This window comes from Entelurus aequoreus, linkage group LG19 (genome assembly GCF_033978785.1).
Source record: "Entelurus aequoreus isolate RoL-2023_Sb linkage group LG19, RoL_Eaeq_v1.1, whole genome shotgun sequence".
Taxonomy (NCBI): Eukaryota; Metazoa; Chordata; class Actinopteri; order Syngnathiformes; family Syngnathidae; genus Entelurus; species Entelurus aequoreus.
The window spans coordinates 8,023,031-8,044,799 of NC_084749.1; the positions used below are offsets into that span (position 1 = coordinate 8,023,031).

The 21,769-nt window shown below is 39.0% G+C and overlaps 1 protein-coding gene across 4 annotated transcripts; it reads right to left on the minus strand.

The window, feature by feature from the left end:
* Window positions 1–827: 827 nt before the first annotated feature.
* hnrnpm (heterogeneous nuclear ribonucleoprotein M) lies at window positions 828–14,722 on the minus strand. Of its 4 annotated transcripts, XM_062027787.1 has the most exons (16): window positions 14,504–14,722; window positions 12,843–13,012; window positions 11,380–11,432; window positions 10,726–10,733; window positions 8,817–8,910; window positions 8,539–8,745; window positions 8,313–8,466; window positions 8,155–8,204; window positions 7,042–7,099; window positions 6,832–6,942; window positions 5,925–5,972; window positions 5,769–5,837; window positions 5,597–5,692; window positions 2,334–2,920; window positions 2,198–2,249; window positions 828–1,231 (listed from the first exon to the last, which is right to left on the minus strand). In XM_062027787.1, the coding sequence occupies exons 1-16, from the start codon at window positions 14,584–14,586 to the stop codon at window positions 1,068–1,070; spliced, it is 2,004 nt and encodes a 667-aa protein (XP_061883771.1). In that variant the 5' UTR covers window positions 14,587–14,722; the 3' UTR covers window positions 828–1,067. The 4 variants fall into 4 exon arrangements, with proteins under 4 accessions (XP_061883771.1, XP_061883769.1, XP_061883767.1 ...); XM_062027785.1 differs by lacking the exons at window positions 11,380–11,432; window positions 12,843–13,012; window positions 14,504–14,722 and adding an exon at window positions 6,211–6,264 and having other exon boundaries at window positions 5,787–5,837; window positions 10,726–10,932; XM_062027783.1 differs by lacking the exons at window positions 11,380–11,432; window positions 12,843–13,012; window positions 14,504–14,722 and adding an exon at window positions 6,211–6,264 and having other exon boundaries at window positions 10,726–10,930.
* Between the last annotated feature and the right edge of the window lie 7,047 nt (window positions 14,723–21,769).

Genomic DNA, 21,769 nt, shown 5'->3' on the forward strand with positions numbered 1-21,769 from the left:
GTGTCCATTCATTTAGGGCGTTTTGAATGTTAATTGAGCATAAAAAAGTCGATTCTTAATACAAATCTAAATCGTTCCATAACTTTCAAAAATCAATAAATTAATGTTTTCAAAATATATATTAAAAAAAAATAAGAATATTAATTTCAAATAAAATAAAAAATGTAGGCCATCTCCATTCAACCACCTTTATTTTTTTTTTGTAAAGGTTTCATAATTGTTGTACCAAATACATCGCGATAATCGATTTGAAGAGAGAATGTTGTTGAATCAGATCCAATCTTTATGTGCCCAAAGATTCACACACCTATTGACCCATTCTACACTGCTATACATCCCATAATACACAGGTGTCAAACTCGAGGCCCGGGGGGCAGATGTGGCCTGAAAGATGTGTTAATAAAATCCTTTTTTTTTAACTAAATGCAAATAATTATTTCCATTTTGACAGGAAAAAATGCATATCTGTTATCTAGTCATGCCAAATATTAGTGTATTACAAAATTGTTAGTAAAGATAAGTTTGTACATCTAATAATGAAGTGCAGGCAATGGTGTAATATGAGGTGATTACTTGTACAGTTATAGCAATGCTGTCAAATGTATTTTTTTTTTAAATCGTATCAAGTTGAATTTTGATTAATCACAGGTTATTGCCCGCATGCATAACTTTAAAAAAGCAGCCCTCTGAAGGCAGCCATCACTGCCATGTGGCCCTCAATGTAAATGAGTTTGACACACCGGCCATAGTACAAACACAGGTGGAACATTCATCTTATTTCATCAAACTGTAAATATGACATGTGTGAGCAATGGAAGGACAAGACAGCCAAGACAATCATTGGTTTATTATCAAAACACTTTGAAGACAAAGCAGACAGGTGAAGGATGTCGGAGGAGAAATTTGGTCTCTAAAAAAAGTCAAATGTACAAACTAAAATCTGCTACACTAACTAAAACAATTTCACTGTTACAGACAAACCGAGTGAAGGTGGACAGGCTGGCAAGAAACTTCCGGTCATAATGTAATGGGCATCAGTGACTAAACGAAAGGTCAGCTGCAGAAACTTATGCATTCCTATCAATCCTGACGTCGATTTCTCTTCCGTTCAGGCGGTAGCCATTCATGGTGCGGCAGGCGCGGTCGGCGGTCTCCGGGTTGTCGAAGCGGACCACGCCGCAGCCCTTGGACTTGCCGTTCTCCATCTTGATATCGGCATACTGCACCATACCTGCAAAGAAACCACGCACAGGAATGTCAACACAAAATTAAAGCTGCAAGCAGCGATGGACGGGACCGACTTTGACGGCACATAAAATCCAAACCGTAGCAGTAATTAAAACTCTTTCGTCAACTTTTAATCAGAAGGGTTCAATCTCTCTCCTGTGCTAGTTTGAAGCCGACACGACAAACACGCTCAGAGGAGATAATGTTTGAAAAAAGGTGACCGGTTTTTACAAAACTTTTGTTTTGAAGGGGGAATTGCAAACTTCCTCTTGATTTTTGCTGGGGGTTGTCAGTGAATGAAATCTAGGTCTAAGTGAGACCTACATAGAGGTTTTTGTTTCATGTCTCTACAACATTCCTACTGGAAGTTACAGGTAGTTTTGTCTGTTTTCTTCCTAGGAGCAGTTTTGTCTGTGTTTTCTTCCTAGGGGCGCTAGAGCGCAATTTTGAGTTTTGGGGTTGTTTTTTTTTATTAGATCGCAATTTTTGCCAGTCCTGTTGTGTGTGTCCAGTTTGGTGAGTTTTGAAGAATGTTAAGGGGGTCAAATTATAGCTCAAAGAGAGAAAGGTGACTGTTTTTACAAAACTTTTGTTTTGAAGGGGGAATTGCAAACTTCCTGTTGATTTTTGCTGAAGGATGTCAGTGTAGGAAATGTAGGTCTTAGTGAGACCTACATAGAAGTTTTTGTTTCATGTCTCTACAGGCAGTTTTGTCTGTGTTTTCTTCCTAGGGGGCGCTAGAGCGCAATTTTGAGTTTTGGGGCTAGGTTTTTTGATTAGATCGCAATTTTCGCCAGTCCTGATGTGTGTGTCAAGTATGGTGAGTTTTGAAGCATGTTAAGGGGGTCAAATTACAGCTCAAAGAGGCGGCGGTATAATAATATTAAAACCTTACAAATACAATAGGGTCCTCTGTCCCAAAGGGACATTTGGTCCCTAATAAATGGCACACAATGGACAATTGTCTTACCACATGTATTGAATGCATCCTTCAGCATCTTCCAGGTGAAGTCAAATGGCAGCTAAAAGACAAAAAAAGACAAAATGTTAGCCATGTACCGAGTCAGAAAAGCTGGGATGTAAGACGCAAGGCCTGAGAAACGCACATTTCGAACAAAGATCTGGCATCCCTTTCTGAGGTTTCCTGCTCCTGCACCAGGGCCTCCTGCTCCAGCATTTCCAAAGGAATTGCCACCAAATCCACGATCCAAGTCAGCGGAACGATCGAACTGACCGACACCACCGGATCCCATCCTGTCCATTCCGGAGCTCATACGATCCAGGCCGCTGGACGGGAAGCGGTCAAGACCGCCAGCGGAGCCCATGCGGTCAAAGTTGCTGGGCATTCTGTCAAGCCCGGCGCTGCCCATGCGATCCATGCCCATCGGGGCGCCATAGTCCAGACCTGCACCCATGCGATCCAAACTAGAAGGGCCCAAGCGGTCGAACCCGGTTGGGCCGAGGCGATCCATGCTGGAGCTCATGCGGTCGACACCTGTGCCCAGCCTGTCCAGACTTGGCCCGAGCCGGTCCATACCAGAGCCCATGCGGTCAAAGCCAGAGCCCATCCGGTCCAAGTCGGACGGGCGGTCAATTCTGTCCAGGCCCATCCTATCCAGGCTTCCTATGCGATCCATGGTTGATCCCAGACGGTCCATTGCAACGTTCATGCGGTCCATACCCATGGAATTTCCTGAGCATCGTGGGAAAAGTCAAGAGAAAGTGTTACGGGTGGTAAACCTGGGCCGATATTCGACAAGTCAATTAACAGAACAATAAATGAAAACAAACTCGATTAAGTTTGCTAGCCAGCATGTGTTGTTGCAGGCTACAGGAGGCAGAGACCTCTGCAGCAGCGTTTGTACGACATCAGGGGTGAACACACTTTTCCAGCAGGCGAGCAACCTTTTTATTGACCAAGTATGCGCCTGCCTAGAATTACCGCTGGGTCAAACTCGTTTCGCAAAATAACGTCGGGTCAAACTCGTTTCGCAAAATATTATTTTTATTAGCGCATGTCTAGAATTACGCCGGGTCAAACTCGTTTCGCTAAATAATTAGCATATGCCTAGAATTTCCGCCGGGTCAAACTCGTCACGTCACGAGTGACACTTCACCTGTCATAATTTTCAAAATGGAGGAGGCTGATTTCAATAATTTAAAATCGCATAAAGAAGATAAAGAGCTACTCAGTAGGATTTAAGGTCCAAGCTATTGAATATGCTAAAAATAACAGTAAGCAGCTATGTTTTATTAATATACCGTAGCTGCGTGTGTCAAATATGAGTCATTAAATGACTCCCGCCTCCTGGTGGTAGAGGGCGCTAGTGATCCTTCTACCATAACACATCGTGAGCATAACACATATAGATTCTCTTCTTCCATGAAGACAAGAATATAAGTTGTCGTATTACCTGATTCTGATGACTTGCATTGATTGTAATCAGACAAGATTCACAGTAGTGCTGACAACTTCCACATTTTCGACTTTACATTGAGGAGGGAAAAAAAGTCTTCCTTTCTGTCCAATATCACATTGAAGTGGTTGGTTTTGGCATCTTGTTTGTCCAGCTTCCATATTCGTTTTTATACACGTTACAAGAAATTACATTGACGGCAAACTCCGTGGCTTACTAGCATGTTTGCGGTAGCTTTCGGAGACTCTTATTTTGTTAGCGCAGGCAGGATGGAGCAGCGGTTTTATTGTGAAGACAGGAACTGTGCGGTCAATCTTTAGGCTTTTGACGGGAGGTATGGTTGAAATAAAAACTCGCCTTCCTGATGGTCATTTTTTCCTTCACACTGAGCTGGCAGCAGCCAGCATCATTTGACAAGGTCCTCAGGTGCCGCGAATGTCAATCAAGTGACGTCATAATGAAGATTTATGATCGCTAATTTTTAGGTCTATTTTTTCAAAGCCTGGCTGGCGGTTAAGCTCGCGATCAACGTAATGGGCACCCCTGTACTACATGCACAAACAATAGTAATGATAAACAGTGTAAAGCTCCCGACGGTTAGTATTACCATTTTCAATTAAAAATGATGAAACGACTAGCTATCTTAAATGCTAGCATTAAAACAAGAGTCTTTCCCCATTAAAAAAAACATGTCACACCACAATCTAAACATATACATACAATGTCTAAACAACTATCATACATTATTCAGATTGAACATAAAAGCTATGTTGCCTGCACTGTGTTTGACACACAGTCCAGTATCCAGTTGAAACGGATGCCTTTAACAGTGACATGCGCGACGTCACAAACTGGAAGTGAAACAGAGTGATCCCCCAATTTGCATTTATTTAGAAACATTCTACAAATTAAAATGGAAGATAATATTTAAACACAAGATAAAATAATATGGCTGTAGTATTAGTACAGTATTTAATGTTTCCTCTACCAAGAAAGTATAATGTGTCTATGTATTTTGTTTAATTAAAAAAAGATTGTGCAAATTCAACAATACCGCATTATAATAACCGCAATCATTTTAGTCACAACAACTTTTGTTCGTGTATATTTGAGGGTGCCCCTCCCCTGCCTAACAAGGACAGAACCTCTTGTATTGCTTTTGGTTGTGATTTTTAATGAAGTATAAAATTCTGCTAACAGAGCATATTTAAATTTTGTTACTTAATTTGGATATTTAGAAGCGCAAATTCTAATTACGAGATATGCAAGTTTATCGCATTTAAAAGTGCATACTTGCATTATTATTACCGTATTTTTCGGACTATAAGTCGCAGTTTTTTTTCATAGTTTGGCCGGGGGTGCGACTTATACTCAGGAGCGACTCATGTGTGAAATGATTAACACATTACCGTAAAACATCAAATATTATTATTTAGCTCATTCACGTAAGAGACTAGACGTATAAGATTTCATGGGATTTAGCGATTAGGAGTGACAGATTGTTTGGTAAACGTATAGCATGTTCTATATGTTATAGTTATTTGAATGACTCTTACCATAATATGTTACGTTAACATACCAGGCACGTTCTCAGTTGGTTATTTATGCCTCATATAACGTACACTTATTCAGCCTGTTGTTCACTATTCTTTATTTATTTTAAATTGCCTTTCAACTGTCTATTCTTGGTGTTGGCTTTTATCAAATAAATTTCCCCAAAAAATGCGACTTATACTCCAGTGCGACTTATATATGTTTTTTTCCTTCTTTATTATGCATTTTCGGCCGGTGCGACTTATACTCCGAAAAATACGGTATGTATTATTTATTAGTGGGTAATTTGGTCACTTGTCTGCAATTTCCAGGTCAATATATTGTCGGGCTAAATTACAGCCCAGACACTGGTTTTATTGCCACATAGCCTTTTTACCCCTGGGAAATCAAAAGTATACCTCGATCAAAGGAATCTCCAAAACTGCTGCGAGACATGCCCATCTCATTTCGACCAAACTCCCGGTCGAAACCGCCACCGATCCCCCGGTCCATATCTGACAACGCAAGATAGGAAAGCATTAGTCATGAATTCATTCCGCTCTGCTTTTGAAACGGTTAACTTGTCCGTACCATTTATTCTGGACATACCGGAAGAGCCGTAACGGTCCATGTTGTGCATTCCCCCAAAGTTGTCAATTCCTTAAAAGATGGAGAAAAAAAAGGTCAGACAACCTTGGAATGATTAAATATTAGAGGAATAAAAGATGAGCAGAACATAGGACATACCTCCGCTCATTCGATTTCCCATGCTGCCATAGCCCATTCCATCCCCTCCTGGAAATACAAAGGCAAATTTGTGAGCAACGGACTTGACTGGACTCCTAATTTTTCTTACCGTACATTTCTACTTTTTCCCCTACATTTTGAACCCTGCGGCTAATAAAATAATGCGCCTAATTTATGGATTTTTCTTAGCTGACAGCTATAAAGTAAAGCATTTTCATAAAACACATGCAAAGACCCTGAAATGGTGTGTTTGTGCGATGGCGCCATTATGATTGAGTTTGCTCACCGTAGGTGATGCTTGGTGAATCTGCAAGTGTTTCCTGCTGTTCAAAGCTTTGAACTGGAAGTACAAGTGCTGTTTGTAAGTTTTACAATATAACTAAAACAATTCTTACTTACTAAACTGTCCCGTGTGTAGGAGTGGTTTCATGCATATTTGTACATGCCTTCGTGATGTAATGATGCTAGTGTCGTTGGCATTACCCAAATAGCATACACGTTTACAAGTGTTTGTGTCTGTATTATTAACCTACAATGGCATTCCTTTTGTATTGTTCCAGTTTCACAAATTCCTCAGTGAATTTAGAAAAACGTCACCGTGGAGTTATTGAGTCTGTTTGCTGATTGGAGAGCTAGCTTCCGCAGCTAGTGGGCCCATGACCAAGAATTCTGTTTTGTTTGATCAGCCGTTTTACAGACACCATTTGGAAACAATTAAGGTATGTAAATAAACATTTACAAAATATTTCTGAATAACTCACTAAATTCACAACGTAAATGTAGGTGGCTTATATTCCGGCTAATTTACAAAACAAAAGTTTATAGTTATAAAAATTCAGTGTATGCAGCTTTTTCCCGGTATGCGCTATAGTCTGGAATATATGGTAAATAAATCACATTTAATTACCTCCGGCACCCATGTTACCCATTGCACCGCCGCCGCCTCCTCTATTGAGTTGGTTAGCATCAATGGGCTGGCCACCAGGCCCCAAACCCAATCCGATACCACTCAGGCCACCTGGGTAAAAATGGCTTTGTTTACACAGGGTCATGCAACTACACTTGACATCAGGACGCAAGAGCTAGTTTAACACTTGCTTAAAAATCATATACTTACGAGGAAGAGAAGAACCTCTGTCAGGTGGTCCAAAATCTTTGGGCATTGACTTTTCGTCCTGGCAAAATAAAGACACAAAAACGTATTTGAAAGGTAATTCAATTCTCGGGCCATTTAAATGATCGTAACTGGACTGTTACTTTTGTCTTTGAAGATGTTTCGCCTCTCATTTGAGGAGGCTTCATCAGTTCATGCTCATAGACTTAGATTGGTCAGATCTAGACTAGCAGTTGGTGCCAAATATTTAGACTTCAAAAACCAGGAGGGTGTGTCTGGGCAAGGATGGTTTCGCTACTGAGGTATTGGCACCTAACCTGACTCTCGCCAGATCCTTGTCGTTCGCTGAGCTCCCCACATGAATCTGGGAGTTCTCATTCTCAATAGGAGAAGCATTTCAGAAGGCAGGGCCTTGTAAAAAAAATCACTGTATGTGATTGGATAAACCACTTGTCCGTTATCTTGAATGACGTGCTACTTCAACCACTCACATCGAAATAAACCCGTGACACCGATGAGAGCGGCGCTGGGAAATCCAAACCCGGTTGGAAGTGCCAAAACATCCTTGCCACCAATAAATGCCTTCAATACCCTTCTCTGTTCATCTTTTAAATAATTATTATTCGATCGATGTAGTAAAACAGTTGCAATTGCACAATCAATGGCAGCACACGACTCCTTGCTCCGTGCCGCCATTGTTGTTTGAATCAAACAGTCCCTTCGGCGCTACGTCACATCTATGAAATCCCGCCCGGCAATCCTGATTGGCTCATTATTTTTTGCTATCTGGAAGGAGTTTGCAATGCCTTCGAGCCCAGACCCTTGTGTTGAGCTCAGCAAACTACAAGGGTCTGGCGAGAGTCAGGGTAATTGGCACCAGCCGCTAGACTAGATCTGACTCACCTAAGACAAACTAGATCTGACCAATCTAAGTCTATGAGCATGATCTGATGAAGCCTACTCGGATGAGAGGCGAAACGACTTCTAAGACAAACCAAGCTGTCCAGTTGCAATCGATAGAATGCCCTGAGATTACAATGACTTGGATGCATGAAAACATCCATAGACATAATCCAATCCTGAAGAATGTGTATACAATATGGTTAGTTAACCTACCAGTTTTACGTGCATGATCCGGTTGAACAACAGTTGTCCATTCAACATGGCTGTGCAAATCGTTAGGGAAAACAGACTGGAGATATGTGGACTCAGTAAACATGTACATTAAATGAGTGTTCTGAACTAATCGAAGAGTGAGCGTTTTGCAAGGATACACACAGCTTGGACGGCTTCAATGGGCAGGTCAAACGTTACTGTGCCCATGCCTCTGCTCTTGCCCTCCTTGTCCTCAAGAATGTCCGCCCTCATAACCATGCCGGCCATGCCGAACACCTCCTTCAGCTTCTTCCAGCCCACCTTGTAGTCAAGCTGCCGGCAGACAAGCGCAGTGCTCAGACTTGCACACACAAGACGAGTCAGGTCTACTTTTAGTCAATTTACATTTGCAACAAACACTGTGTTGCCGATCCGTCCCGCTTGCAGGCCATGGATAACCTCCATGGGAATGCTGGGGTTGTTCATCAGGCTGGGAGGGATGTTCACCATGGGGCCATTTGGTGCAGGGCCCATTCTATCCATTCCTCCCATGCCACCTTGGGGGCCTCCGCTCTTGCTGGTTTCTCTCAGAGCGATCACACCATCAGGGTCCTAAAAGAAGACAAGGACAACGGTCATTGTTGACGACCGCATAAAAGGTTATCCAGGTTCCTGTGGCTTACCTCCTTCACTTTCAGGGGACGCCCATTGAGGTTGTGCTTGTTGACCTTCTCCACAGCTCTCCTCATCTGTTCCTCGGTCCTGAACTCAACCACACTGGCAGAGCACGAACAATCAATGAGTCTACTTTGATTGATAGCAATGTCATGCTATGAAATATCCTAACAGGGGTGTCCAAACTTTTCCGACGAGGGCCGCAAACAGAAAAAGTTGAAGGCTGTAGGGGCCACTTTGTACTTTTCTGTACATTAAAGATCCTAAAACCTGTCATGATCCCACGTGACAAGTTATTGATTTATTGTAACACCCGTATAAGTTTTTCAACTTGTTTAAGTAGGGGCCCATGTTAATCAATTCATGGTTGGTTTGAGTGCTGGCTCTGTCACCTGTCAGGATGCTTTTCGGGACTGGATTATTTTTGCTTTGTACCGCAACGTTGTACCTTTGCGCTTCAAATTTTTATTAAAGTTGGGGTACTTGAATCTCGTGTCACTGGGCACAATTCAAACTGCAAATCCCGCTGCCCACTCTGTGCACCTCGCTGATAGTCCCTCCCAGTGCACGGAATCACACATAGGTTGTTGACAGTCTGAAGTTGCATCGAAGGATCCTCTAGTTCATATTTTGTTGCAGAAAATAAGTGACTATCGGTAACACACGTCGCCACACAAAAGGATACACACAAAATATAGGAAAATTGAACATTACATAACCTGTCTAGAAGGAAAACAGCCAGACCTTTTTGGGGTATTCACTATATATCGCGTCAGCCAATGAGAAGTCTCTTCCGTGGGCTCTGATCACCCCTCTATCTAAATCCTGCGATTGGATCTGGAGGGGTTGACTGCCACAAAGACAAATGATTTTTTGATTGTATTGTACCATATGTCCCGGCAAGAAATCTGCGTTCAAAGAACTCCGGCTTATTAGTGATTCCCAGAGCCCAAAAAAAGTTTGCGGGCTATAGAGCGTTTTCTATTCGGGCTCCAATACTATGGAATGCTCTCCCGGTAAAAGTTAGAGATGCTACCTCAGTAGAAGCATTTAAGTCTCATCTTAAAACTCATTTGTATACTGTAGCCTTTAAATAGACTCCCTTTTTAGACCAGTTGATCTGCCGTTTCTTTTCTTTTCTACTCTGCTCCCAACCCGGGGTGGCCCGCTAGCCTGTCCATCGGATGGGGACATCTCTACGCTGCTGACCCGTCTCCGCTCGGGATGGTTCCTGCTGGCCCCACTATGGACTGGACTTTCGCTGATGTGTTGGACTTATTATGTCAGACCCACTCGACATCCATTGCTTTCGGTCTCCCCTAGAGGGGGGGGGGGGGGGGGGTTACCCACATATGCGGTCCTCTCCAAGGTTTCTCATAGTCATTCACATTGACGTCCCCCTGGGGTGAGTTTTCCTTGCCCGTATGTGGGCTCTGTACAGAGGATGTCGTTGTGGCTTGTACAGCCCTTTGAGACACTTGTGATTTAGGGCTATATAAACAAACATTGATTGATTGATTTTGGGGTTTTATTTACTAAAATACTTAATTATAAGACATGACAACACACAGACGTATAATTTTTTCCGAAATGATTACTGTTACGATAACCTGTATGATATTAATGTGTTTTTTTTGTTAAACAATATAACTTGGGTTCCACAGCTTTAATATTGGCGTCGTTATTACATATAAGCTTCAGCACACTCAAAAATCTTAGCGTATATTGCATTAAATCTGTGCATATCTTCATCAAACACCATGTAGAAGACGCTCAGGTAAGGATATTGGGCTGGTTCAATTTTTGTTTGTTTTCTCATCAAAAATTAGTTTTTTTGGTCTGCAAAAGGTTTTGCGGGACAATAAAAACACGAGCTGCTTTGGACACCCCTGTCGTATAAGAAATTAAGTTACTTACGCACAGCCCTTGGTTGATTGAAGAACACACCACAACCCGGAATATTCAAAAAATAAATACATTCAAATTAGAATATTCCTATTTGACAAGATTTTACAAAAATATTGATTGAAAGTGAAATTCATGCACATCAACTTTAAAAGACTACAACAAGCATACAACTTTGGCCACAACTCTCCAATAACAAAACAGAGTGATGTTTATAGAAGTTATGTATTTCCAACATCCAAGAGAGGAAATCCACAGTGAAATTGGATTCCCCAACAATGAAATATTGGAAGTTACTATTTCAGGGAAAACCTTTGTTCAAAAAAACAAAATATTGTTAAGTCCTGCGACCGCCACTTGCACACTACACCTTCTTTAGGTCTTTAGAAGAAGACTCCAGCAACCAAAAGGTACATTTGTATGCTACTGCTATCTCAAGATTGGCTACGAAGAAAAGCTGAAGTCCTTAAAGAGCATCAATCCTAAAATGACCACTGGCGACACCACAAAGAACATGCCTCCGACATGTCCACATCTCATACCCTCTAGTCAGGTTGCGCAATCTGAACAAATGCCCAGCAATGAAGAGAGAAAACCAAAGCTGACAAACACAGGTTTGCCAAGGATATTTCAAAAGGTTGTGTTTATATATGTTTTTGCACTTACCCTTGATTTGCCTTCTGCGTCCATTAAGTGTTCCACGTACGTTACATCACCCACTACAAATCAGATCCCAGACGACACACACCAAGGGAGAGAAGCCGAGAGAACAATTGGGGTTTAGAGTGGGAACAAGAAAGGTGGCCGGTGACAGTGAGCTCGGACGAGCAGTCCTGAGCTTCCCTCCAGCACCTCTGTCGCATCACAATATGGTACAGGTCTACAAAAAGCAAACAAAATGTACTTCTTACTAAGTCCTTTTTTAGGATTCCCTCAAAAGCACCAAAAGCAATGGACTAAGGCCATACACCTTTTCCATAGGCCTTCCCATTAGGAAAAAACACCTTCCACTTGCTAATTGACAAAATTGATTTTAAGTTTGCAAACCTTTAAAAAAAAAACCCCATTGCTCACTTCAGTGCAAACCTGTGTGCACTTTGACACCAACGCCGCAATCCCTTTGTCCAACTGCTGAGCCTTCGTGAACACGATGACTACGCGGACCACAGCCTCAGCGTAAATAATGTTGTGGGGAAGAGCAAATTAGTCTTTTCCAAACGTGTTGTCTTTGAACTGTTTAAAGTACACAATAATAGGAAGGAATTTAGATAGAAACCACATCTTCACTCCTGATCCCGCACCTGTTCAGCAAATGGACCAAACCTCTAGAGACAAGGACAATGAGTAGTAAGAAGCCGTTTCATTTTGTAGACCTGTACCCCAGACAACCCCAACACACATCTTTGCTTGGCACAACATGGAGATCTGCTGAGAAAAACAGTTTGCTTGTCAAGGGCACACCTAAAAGAAGAAAATAACATTTAACTCCACAGTCAGATAGCACAAACAAATACCAGACAGACCCTCTAATGTAGTACTCTATGACTGCTTCAGAACATGCTTGTATGAGCTCCAGGAGTTGATCATTACAAAAACATACATATTTTAGAAAAACCCACATTTGGGGAACCCTGCAATCCAATGTATACATTTGAGAGGGGACGTTAAACATAGTCCCAGGCTCTTTCTTTAGTTTCTTCATTTTTCTGGAAGTTTTAAAAATGAATTCATGAAAAGTTGAGCAAAAATTGCACGTGTGAGGGAGCAAGACAGATATTCTGTCACAAAACTGTAGAAATCATCGCATTAACACAAACCACTGGGTATTTACTCCTTCGTCAAAAGCTTTGACTTCTTCAACACCATGGGCGCTTTAAGCAAAAAACGTGATCGTTCTTCTCTCCGACATCCAAGGCCACAGTCTGTGTGCAAGCCTCCAAATCTTTGGCTGACCAAAAAAGTATGAGGACCCTCCTTTCACTACCACACAAGCTCTCCAACAATGTAAAAATACATCTCAATCCCTCTTTAAAAAGCTGTAGCGGTCCAATAAAAAGACTCCGAGGTACCATTGTCTGCTTCAACAATGCGGACTGGGTGAATGAGCCCGCCGATCTACAAAACCTTACCTTTCTCCTTCATCAGGTCTTTAAGGGATTGCCATTTGACATCGTAAGGGATGTTGCTGACAAAAACCCGGTATCTCTTGTTCACATTTCCATAGGGCTCGAAGCGGCCGCCTCCGCCTCTCTTTTGGGGCCTCTCCTTGCGGCTGATGCTGCCCTTGCCGTTCAGTTCTCTGTGTAGGAAAAAGCGCAACTTTAAAAACACAAGATCCACTACTCTACATTGGCCGCTAGCTGGATATCGGCAGTGGTCACTCAGTCCATCTTACGCCTGATCGCTGATTAGCGACCAGACCGCTCGTTCAGTACATCACCACTATACAACATGGTGTCTAGTATTACAATACTGATGACCTCGAACAGGTTATCCAGGGTAAAACCCACCTAACCTTATCCTTGTCCACACACACACAATGGTCGCTTAAGACCCCACACACCTGAGCCATCATAAATTAATCAAATCTTTATTGGACATATTAAAAGTAAACAATGTGACAAAGAACGTTTGACAACAATCAATCTAGAGATTTAGCTATCTGGTCAGGACACTCCTCACTGTTTTGCCTTCACCTTCATTGTCCATTCCTTTTTGGTGACTTTGTATACTCTGGACCTGGACGTTGAGTCCGCGACATACATGGCGGACAATAACTGATACAGTCTGCTTTGCCAGTCCACGACATTGGTCTTGGTGTTTTTTAAATGTAAAGTGTTTTTTAAACTTAAATATAACAAAAAATATATATGTATCGCTGGAATCGTCTTTACACGACCAGTCTGATAATCGTGGCTTCAAGTCAACCATTTAATTTTTGAAATTTTACACACATACCTCTTCCAAGTCAGTTATTTTGCACACGACTACTGTAATCAATACGTAACGTTAACCACAAACCTCTTTCAAGTCAGTTATGTTACACACATTACTGTAATCGTTACGTAACGTTAACCACAAACCTCTTTCAAGTCAGTTATTTTACACACATTACTGTAATCATTACGTAACGTTACCCACAAATCTCTTTCAAGTCGGTTACTTTTACACACGATTACCGTAATCGTTACGTAACGTTAACCACAAACCTCTCTCAAGTCAGTTATTTTACACACGATTACCGTAATCGTTACGTAACGTTAACCACAAACCTCTTTCAAGTCAGTTATTTTACACACGATTACCGAAATCGTTACGTAACGTTAACCACAAACCTCTTTCAAGTCGGTTACTTTTAACACACGATTAGGGTAATCGTCACGTGACTTTAACCAAACGCGGCCTGGTATCCGCCTAAGCGTTAAAGGTAGAACACCAGGAAGCTTTAAGTCGTGTAAGAACGTAATAGAAGATGTCGAACTAAATTAACGGTGTCTTAATGGAATTGTACACTTAATTGTGGATTACTTATCGGTTAGGCGATAATTACTTACGCAAGGCCAAACAGCCCCAAAATGGCGGCGCGACTTTTCTAACGTTAAACAACGACACACAAAGTAAAAACATGTACATTCCGTTCATTACAAATAAAGTATTGTTGCAAAATGTCACTAGGCACACGAGTAACATTCATTTTTATAATGTTTAAAAATGCCGCCAAATGGTCACAAGGCCTAGCCGTTAGCTGCTAACTAGGCTAACAAAGGAAGGTTAATGAATGGACTTTCACCCTTGCAGCTTCGGCTGTTGCACCGGTGCCTGCTGCTCCTCCGATGCCTTCTCGGAAACATGCTCGCTCTGGTCGTTGGACATCTTCTTTTCAATGTGTTTAATAACAAGATAATGCGTTTAACGTGTCTTCAAGTAAGCTAATGACCAAACGCTAATAACGAGTGCGCACCACCTCTTGAAAATGGCGGAGGGAAATTCCTTTCTGAATAGGGCGGAAGTAGCTTTTTTTTGTAAAGGAGTTTACTTCCGGTTCTTTAAAACAATAAGAGTGTGGCTGCTTCGGTCAATGAATCTTCTTTTCATGAATGGAAATCCGAAAACATTTTTTATCTGAATTTGGTCCGTGTACTTTCCGTTCATTCTATTTCCAATTCTGAAACGCAAATCAAAAAACAAAACTAGGGCTGTTTTTCGATGTTTTTTAAAATTTTATATATAGCAGATTTTAAAACACACGAAAAGGGTTGATTTTCATTAAAATATTGCCATAAAATAGGATTTTGTGCGTTTGAATTTTTCCAGATAAACACAAAAATCGAAAAAAAAAATTCATCCGAAAATGCGTGTTTATCTGTGCGATGACAAATTTAACCGGAAGCAGTATTTTAACCTTTCTTTTGCGTTTAGCATATTTTTAGCATAACGGTAACATATTTGTTTAGCAGGCGTCCTTTTGTCGTTTTTAAAAAAGTGTCATTAAATAACTTTTGTTTCAGAAATGAAAATAGAAAAAATGGTCCGAATTTGTTTTTTGACTAAACGCTAATAACGAGTGCGCACCACTTCTTGAAAATGGCGGAGGGAAATTCCTTTCTGGGTAGGGCGGAAGTAGGGTTTTTGAAAGGGGTTTACTTCCGGTGTTTTAAAACAATAAGAGTGTGGCTGCTTGGGTCAATGAAAATTCTTTTCATGAATGGAAATCCGAAAAAAAACACGATTGGTTTATTTGAATTTGGTCCGTGTACCTTCCGTTCATTTCATTTCCAATTCTGAAACGCAAATAAAAAAACAAAATTAGGGCCGTTTTTCGATTTTTTTAAAATTATATGGCAGATTTTAAAACAAACAAAAAACGGTTGATTTTCATTCAAATATTGCCATAAAATTGGATTTTGTGCGTTTTTCCTGTCATGGATTTTAATTTGTCCAGATAACACAAAAATCGAAAAAAATGTTCATCCCAAAATGCAAAAATGCGTGGTTATCTGTGCGATGACAAATTGAACCGGAAGCAGTATTTTCAACTTTTCCTTTGAGTTTAGCATGTTTTTAGCATAACGGTAACATATTTGTTATAGCAGGGACAAGCGGTATAGAAAATGGATGGATGGATGGGTCATTAAATAACTTTTGTTTCAGAAATGAAAATAGAAAAAATGGTCCGAATTAGTTTTTGATTTGCATTTAAGAATTTGAAAAAAAAATTTAAGATGAACAAGCGCTTGAAAATGAACGGACACGTTCATTTTCAAGCGCTTGTTCATCTTAAAATATTTTTTTAAATGGTTTTGGTGTTGAAAAGCAATGACTAAAACAAAAAACAGTTTGATTCTCATTTTATATTTGATAAAAGAAAAATAAAATCCCCTGTTAACAGAAATGGAAAAACAGACTGGATGGTTTTTTTTCATATTCTGACACCGGAAGTTTTAGTTTTCAAAGTAAAAGCGGGAATACCACGGTACCCGTGTGCTTGGCTAAAATGTATTTGGAGCTGAGCCCTACACTACACATAAATTAATTTAGACATTTCACATTTTTCCAACCAATATTCGACAACACAAATACAACATTGACACAACATGCAGGGATTAATAAAGTATTTCTGATTCTGATTCATGTCTCAAGAAGGGTAGAAATACAAGAAAACACACACACACACACATTTGTTTGAATTGTCCTTGTTATTTTTTCATGTTTTCGAATGTTTGTAAATGTTGAACTTCATAAATAAAGATATAAAAAAAGGCAAAAAAACCCCCCAAGGTATCCCAGGTGAATTATGTAAATGTTTGATGTTTGGTTTTATATGTTGTGTCAAGTATTAGTTATGACTTTTATTTGACTTGTGACTTTTTATATCATAATTAAGTCTTTTCAATCTCATCATTTGGACTTTTTATTATCATAATTATGATGACGTTTTTTTTTTTTTATATATAATTACAACTTTCTTATATCATAATTTCGACCATTGTATCTCATAATGTCGACCATTTTATCTCCATCCATCCATTTCCTACCGCTTGTGCCATAATTTCGAATTTTTAACACGCAATTATAACTTTTTAAATCTCATAATTATGAATACCATTCGGATTTATTTTTTTTGTGTGAATAAACGGGCAATTCATACAGATTAACATAAATATTTCCAAATATCGCTACTAAATATATACTTTTTAAAGCAGTAATGTAATATTGTCAACCTAGCCCCGTCCATCTGGTGGCGCTATTTCGAATGTGTAACCGTTTGTAATCTTCCCCCACAGAAAAACAAACTACTTCCGGGGCAAAACCGGAAGTACTTGTTAGCATTGTGACGAACCGGAACAATAGCAGTGGATATTAAAACATATATTTGTGTACCTTAGACAATTCTTTAAATGTAAATTCAACTTAAAGTTAAACCTTAAACAAATAACAAAAATCTGTTGTTGCTCCCAGCTCTTCTACGGTTCTGTTTTCAATGTGCTTCCGTAATGATGTTATCGTTAGCATGTTGCTAACGACAGCACGGAATGAATGATTGTTTACACGCGAGTTTTTGTTTCAAAGTTGTTTAAAGCAGAGAAGTCATGACTACCGGGGCTGATGTGAGGGATATTCTGGAGCTGACAGGAGGGGACAATGACGGGCCAATCAGTAAGAAGGACCTCATCAACTCGGACAAGGTGAGAAACATCCATTCATCCATTTCCTACCGCTTGTCCCTTGCAGGGTCTTAAATCAAAATTTAAGCTAATACTATCACACTTAACTTTGTTTTTAATGCACGATGCATGGTTGATTCAAAAAGTAGTTAAAAACAAACCAAAACAAAAAAATGCAGGGAGTCTCTTTGTCACAGTAACAGCTCTTATAGAGTTGAATAATAAAACAATTAAAAAAGTATAAATAAAATAGCAACCTGAAGTTTTGTATCTCTGCCAAACAACCTGAAATAATATATATTTCTTAAAAACCTCAGCTGGGATTGATGACATTATTCCAAATTCAGTGTTGACATTATTAGACTGTTTGCAGGCTCATCACCTAGCAAATTTCATGCAAAATAGAACACGTTTTTAAGACATTGTCTTATATAAAATGTATAAAATGTAATGTACAGATCATCAAAATATTTATTTTAGTATAAATATCGTAGGTTACATTATTAATGTATTCATCAGGGCATGATTGTAACTATCCCCATTTTGTATTATTATGCATTTTTAGGCAGCCTACACACACACACACACGCATGCACACATTTATATACTGCAGCAATATCTACACAATATTTAAGGGATAAAATCTCGCACAACTTTGCTTTGCTGTTTTGCAACTTCTCAAGTGGCACAAACTATTCTCTGTCCTTTTCATGTGTTCATGACTGAATTTAGTTTGAGTTATTTAATCTCTCTATCAATCACACAACCATGCTTCTACTCTAACAGATTGTTTCCATGTATACATACACACACACACAAAAAAAAGCTGATACTGATTAAAAAAAGACCTTTGCCCATATATGTCAAAATGCCTAATATCAGCGTCGATAATCGGTCGATCCCTAATTTTGGTACTGTATTTTCTGGACTATATAGTACACAGGCATATAAACCACACCCACTAAATTTTTGAAATAAATATTTTTCCATATAGTAGCTGCACTGGATTTATAAGCCGCAGATATATATGATGTGAAATGAGTTATTTACACAGAATTATTTAGCAAATGTTTATTTACATACCTTAATTGTTTCCAAACGGTGTCTGTAACACGGCAGTAAAACGGCTGATCAAACAAAACAGTCATGGACCCGCTAGCTGCGGAAGCTAGCTCTCAAATCAGCTAAACAGACTCAATAACGCCACAGTAACGATGAATTTACATTAAAAAATGAATACAAAAATAATGCCTTTGTAAATTAATACTGCTAATACAGGCACTCGCAAATGTTCATTACATTACGACAGCACGTACAAATATGCATGAAAACACTCCTACAGGCATCACGCATGGGACGGTTTTGTAAGTGTGAATTGTTTTAGTTATATTGTAAAACTTACAAACATTGCTTGGGGTGATGAATGAAGAATCCATACGAGTAGAAACGCTATGGACGGCTAGAAGATGGAATGGCATTTCTATTGCCGGTTGACAGTGCTAAAAATTGAGTACTGCAGCACCTGCACTAAGTGAACTCGTCCAAAAGATGGCGCCGTGGCATAAACCATAACACACCTTTTCAGTGTCTTTGCTTGTTTTTTTGTGTGTTTTTTTAAACTATTTGCATTATTATGGTTGTCAGCAAAGAATAATCCCTAAATTAACCACAGCGTTTTATTAGCCACAGGTTTCAAAATGTAGTAGCTTATAGTCCGGAATTTACGGCATTTATAATATGTACACAAATATGTTATTAGAAATGCATTTTGTGAAGATGCCCAATCGAAAGATAATCTGTTTACATTTTTTCCCCTATCCTAGAAAAAATCCAAGAAGACAACCGAAACTCTGACCTTCAAGAGGCCGGAGGGAATGCACAGAGAAGTCTACGCTCTGCTGTACTCCGATAAAAAGTATGGATTTTTCCTCCGCTTAATTGTGCATTCAAATTGTGTTTTCATCAGTGGCTTGTTGAGCTGGAATTAGGGATGATGTTGGATAAGAAATTATCGAGTTCGAGTCTATTATCGAATCCTCTTATCGAACCGATTCCTTACCGATTCTCTTATCGAGTCCAGATAGGTTGTTGTATATGGAAAAAAACACAACATTTGGTTTAACAAAAGCTCACTTTTATTATATAAGAAAACAATTTCATCTAATAAATAAATAAATATTTACTGTTACCCCCCCTAAAAAAATAAAATTAAATAAATAACTATTGACTGTTGTTACCCAAAGTATATTAAGTGGGATTTTTCAGAGAAACAAATATATACAGTAACACAAAAACAAGCTGTCTCTGTGATCACTATAGGTGTATAAATAATAATATAGTGTTAAATAAAATCAGTCCCTTGGGCACACAACTGGAAATAATACAGCTTTCCAAAAAGTGCACTTCTGCTGCTATTTGACATAACTGTTTGTTATGATGCTTTGACATTTTTGCACTTTATTTCTTTATTGAAAGAAAATTCTATGAAGAGAAAAGTTGTTTGCAAATGTGGTTACAATGCTAAAAAATGAAAAGTTAAAGCTAAAAAAAGAAATACACTTTATTGAGTTAACATTATTTCTTTATAGAGGGAAAGATGTTATGAGCTAGGGAATATAACAACTACACTACCCAGCATGCAACGGGAGTGACGAGCATGCGTGGTTGCCCCGAAAAGTGTTGTTGGATGTCGCCACCCGTGAAAGTAAACGTCAAGAACTCAGCCAACACGCCTCGTCTGCATTATTTATAATTAGACAGACAACACATATACAGTGTGATTTTGTTTTGTTTACAAGGAAAGAAAAACAAAAGTTAAAAAAGGGAGATGTGTTGTATATATATGTATGTGCTGCGGTTGTTTTAAGAACGTTGCGACAGCTGCCGTAAAGGAGGTGTGTTGCTAGCCTGGTTGCTATGTTTCCGGTTGGTCGTAAAAGTGTTGGTCATGTGTTTGTACCCTGCTCAAATCTCTCAGTAAAGTTATTCATTGGATTATACCTTTTGTTTTGAACTTTATTACACCTTGGAGCGCTTTTTCCCGTCCATTTTTTCCTGATTTCGCTATCTGCGCCTAATGACTGAGCTACGTGACGCCATTTCTTGATTGATGTCTCACAGAGCATTTCTGGTCGGGACGGGATTCGTTCCGAGGGATTCGAATAAAGAACCAACTCTTTTTCTTTACTATAGTGGTCTCGATAATGGGTACCAGTTCTCAAAAAGGGATTCGAGTCCGAGGACTCGGTTCTTTTCTTATCGAACAACCGGGAAAACCGGTTTCGAGTATCATCCCTAGCTGGAATGGATCTTACCAATGAGTGCACTTTCCACCCAGACAGTATATGGTGGTTTGTCATTCTTTAAAACGCAGGCAGAAAATCACACGCATTGCAACCCAGCAGACATAAGACGTTGATACAGCGTTGATTATAAGTACATGTCCTTTAAAACGGACTTTGAAACATCCATCCATCAACAACGTTGCAAAATAGTAGTATTTGTAAATTGAGACAATGTTGGTGTCTAGCGTTGGATCCACATTGTTTGTTGGGAAATGACCAAATTTCAAAGGTCAAATGAACATCAGAACTCGACATTGATTAAACGTCAGTAAAAAGCGTGTTGTTTCAACGTTGAATTTGTGTTGTAGAATATTGGTTGGAAAATGACCAATTTCAATTACCTTCTATGTAACTTATTTTCCCTTTAGTTACCTTTAATTTACCTCTTCTGATTGTCTCTTACATTGTTGTACATTCTATATTCCCTTTTACCATTTTGTACTTACTTTTTTCCTTTCTATTTACTTTCTTTGACCATTGCCTTGTTTTACCGTCTATATTCTCTTTTTGCCTTTTGTTTACCTTTTTATTCTACCTTATTTTACCTTCTATTTAACTTTTTTTGACTGTATTTTACTTTGTTTTATCCTCTTCTTCTACTTTCTATATAATATTTACCTCATATTTACTGTTATATTTTCTGTTTACCTTTTTTAAAACTTTTTATTTACCTTCTATTTTACCTGTTTTTCCCGATATATTCCTTCTTTTACATTTTTACTTGACTTTTATTTACATTTATTTACCTTCTTTTAACAATTATGTATCTTATTTGACTTTTTATTTACTTCTTTTAATTTATTTATTAATTCTTCTACGTTTTATTTACCTCCTATTTACATTTTTTTTTACTACATTTGCCTTCCATTTATCTTTTTTATTTAATTTTTTATTTTATAAATCTTTTTATTTACCTTCTATCTAACTTATTTTACCCTCTATATTCCTTCCTTTACCTCTTATTTACCTTCTATTTACCTTTTATTTACTACATTTACCTTTTTGTGCCTTCTATTTATCTTTTTTAAATTTTCCTTAATTTATTTT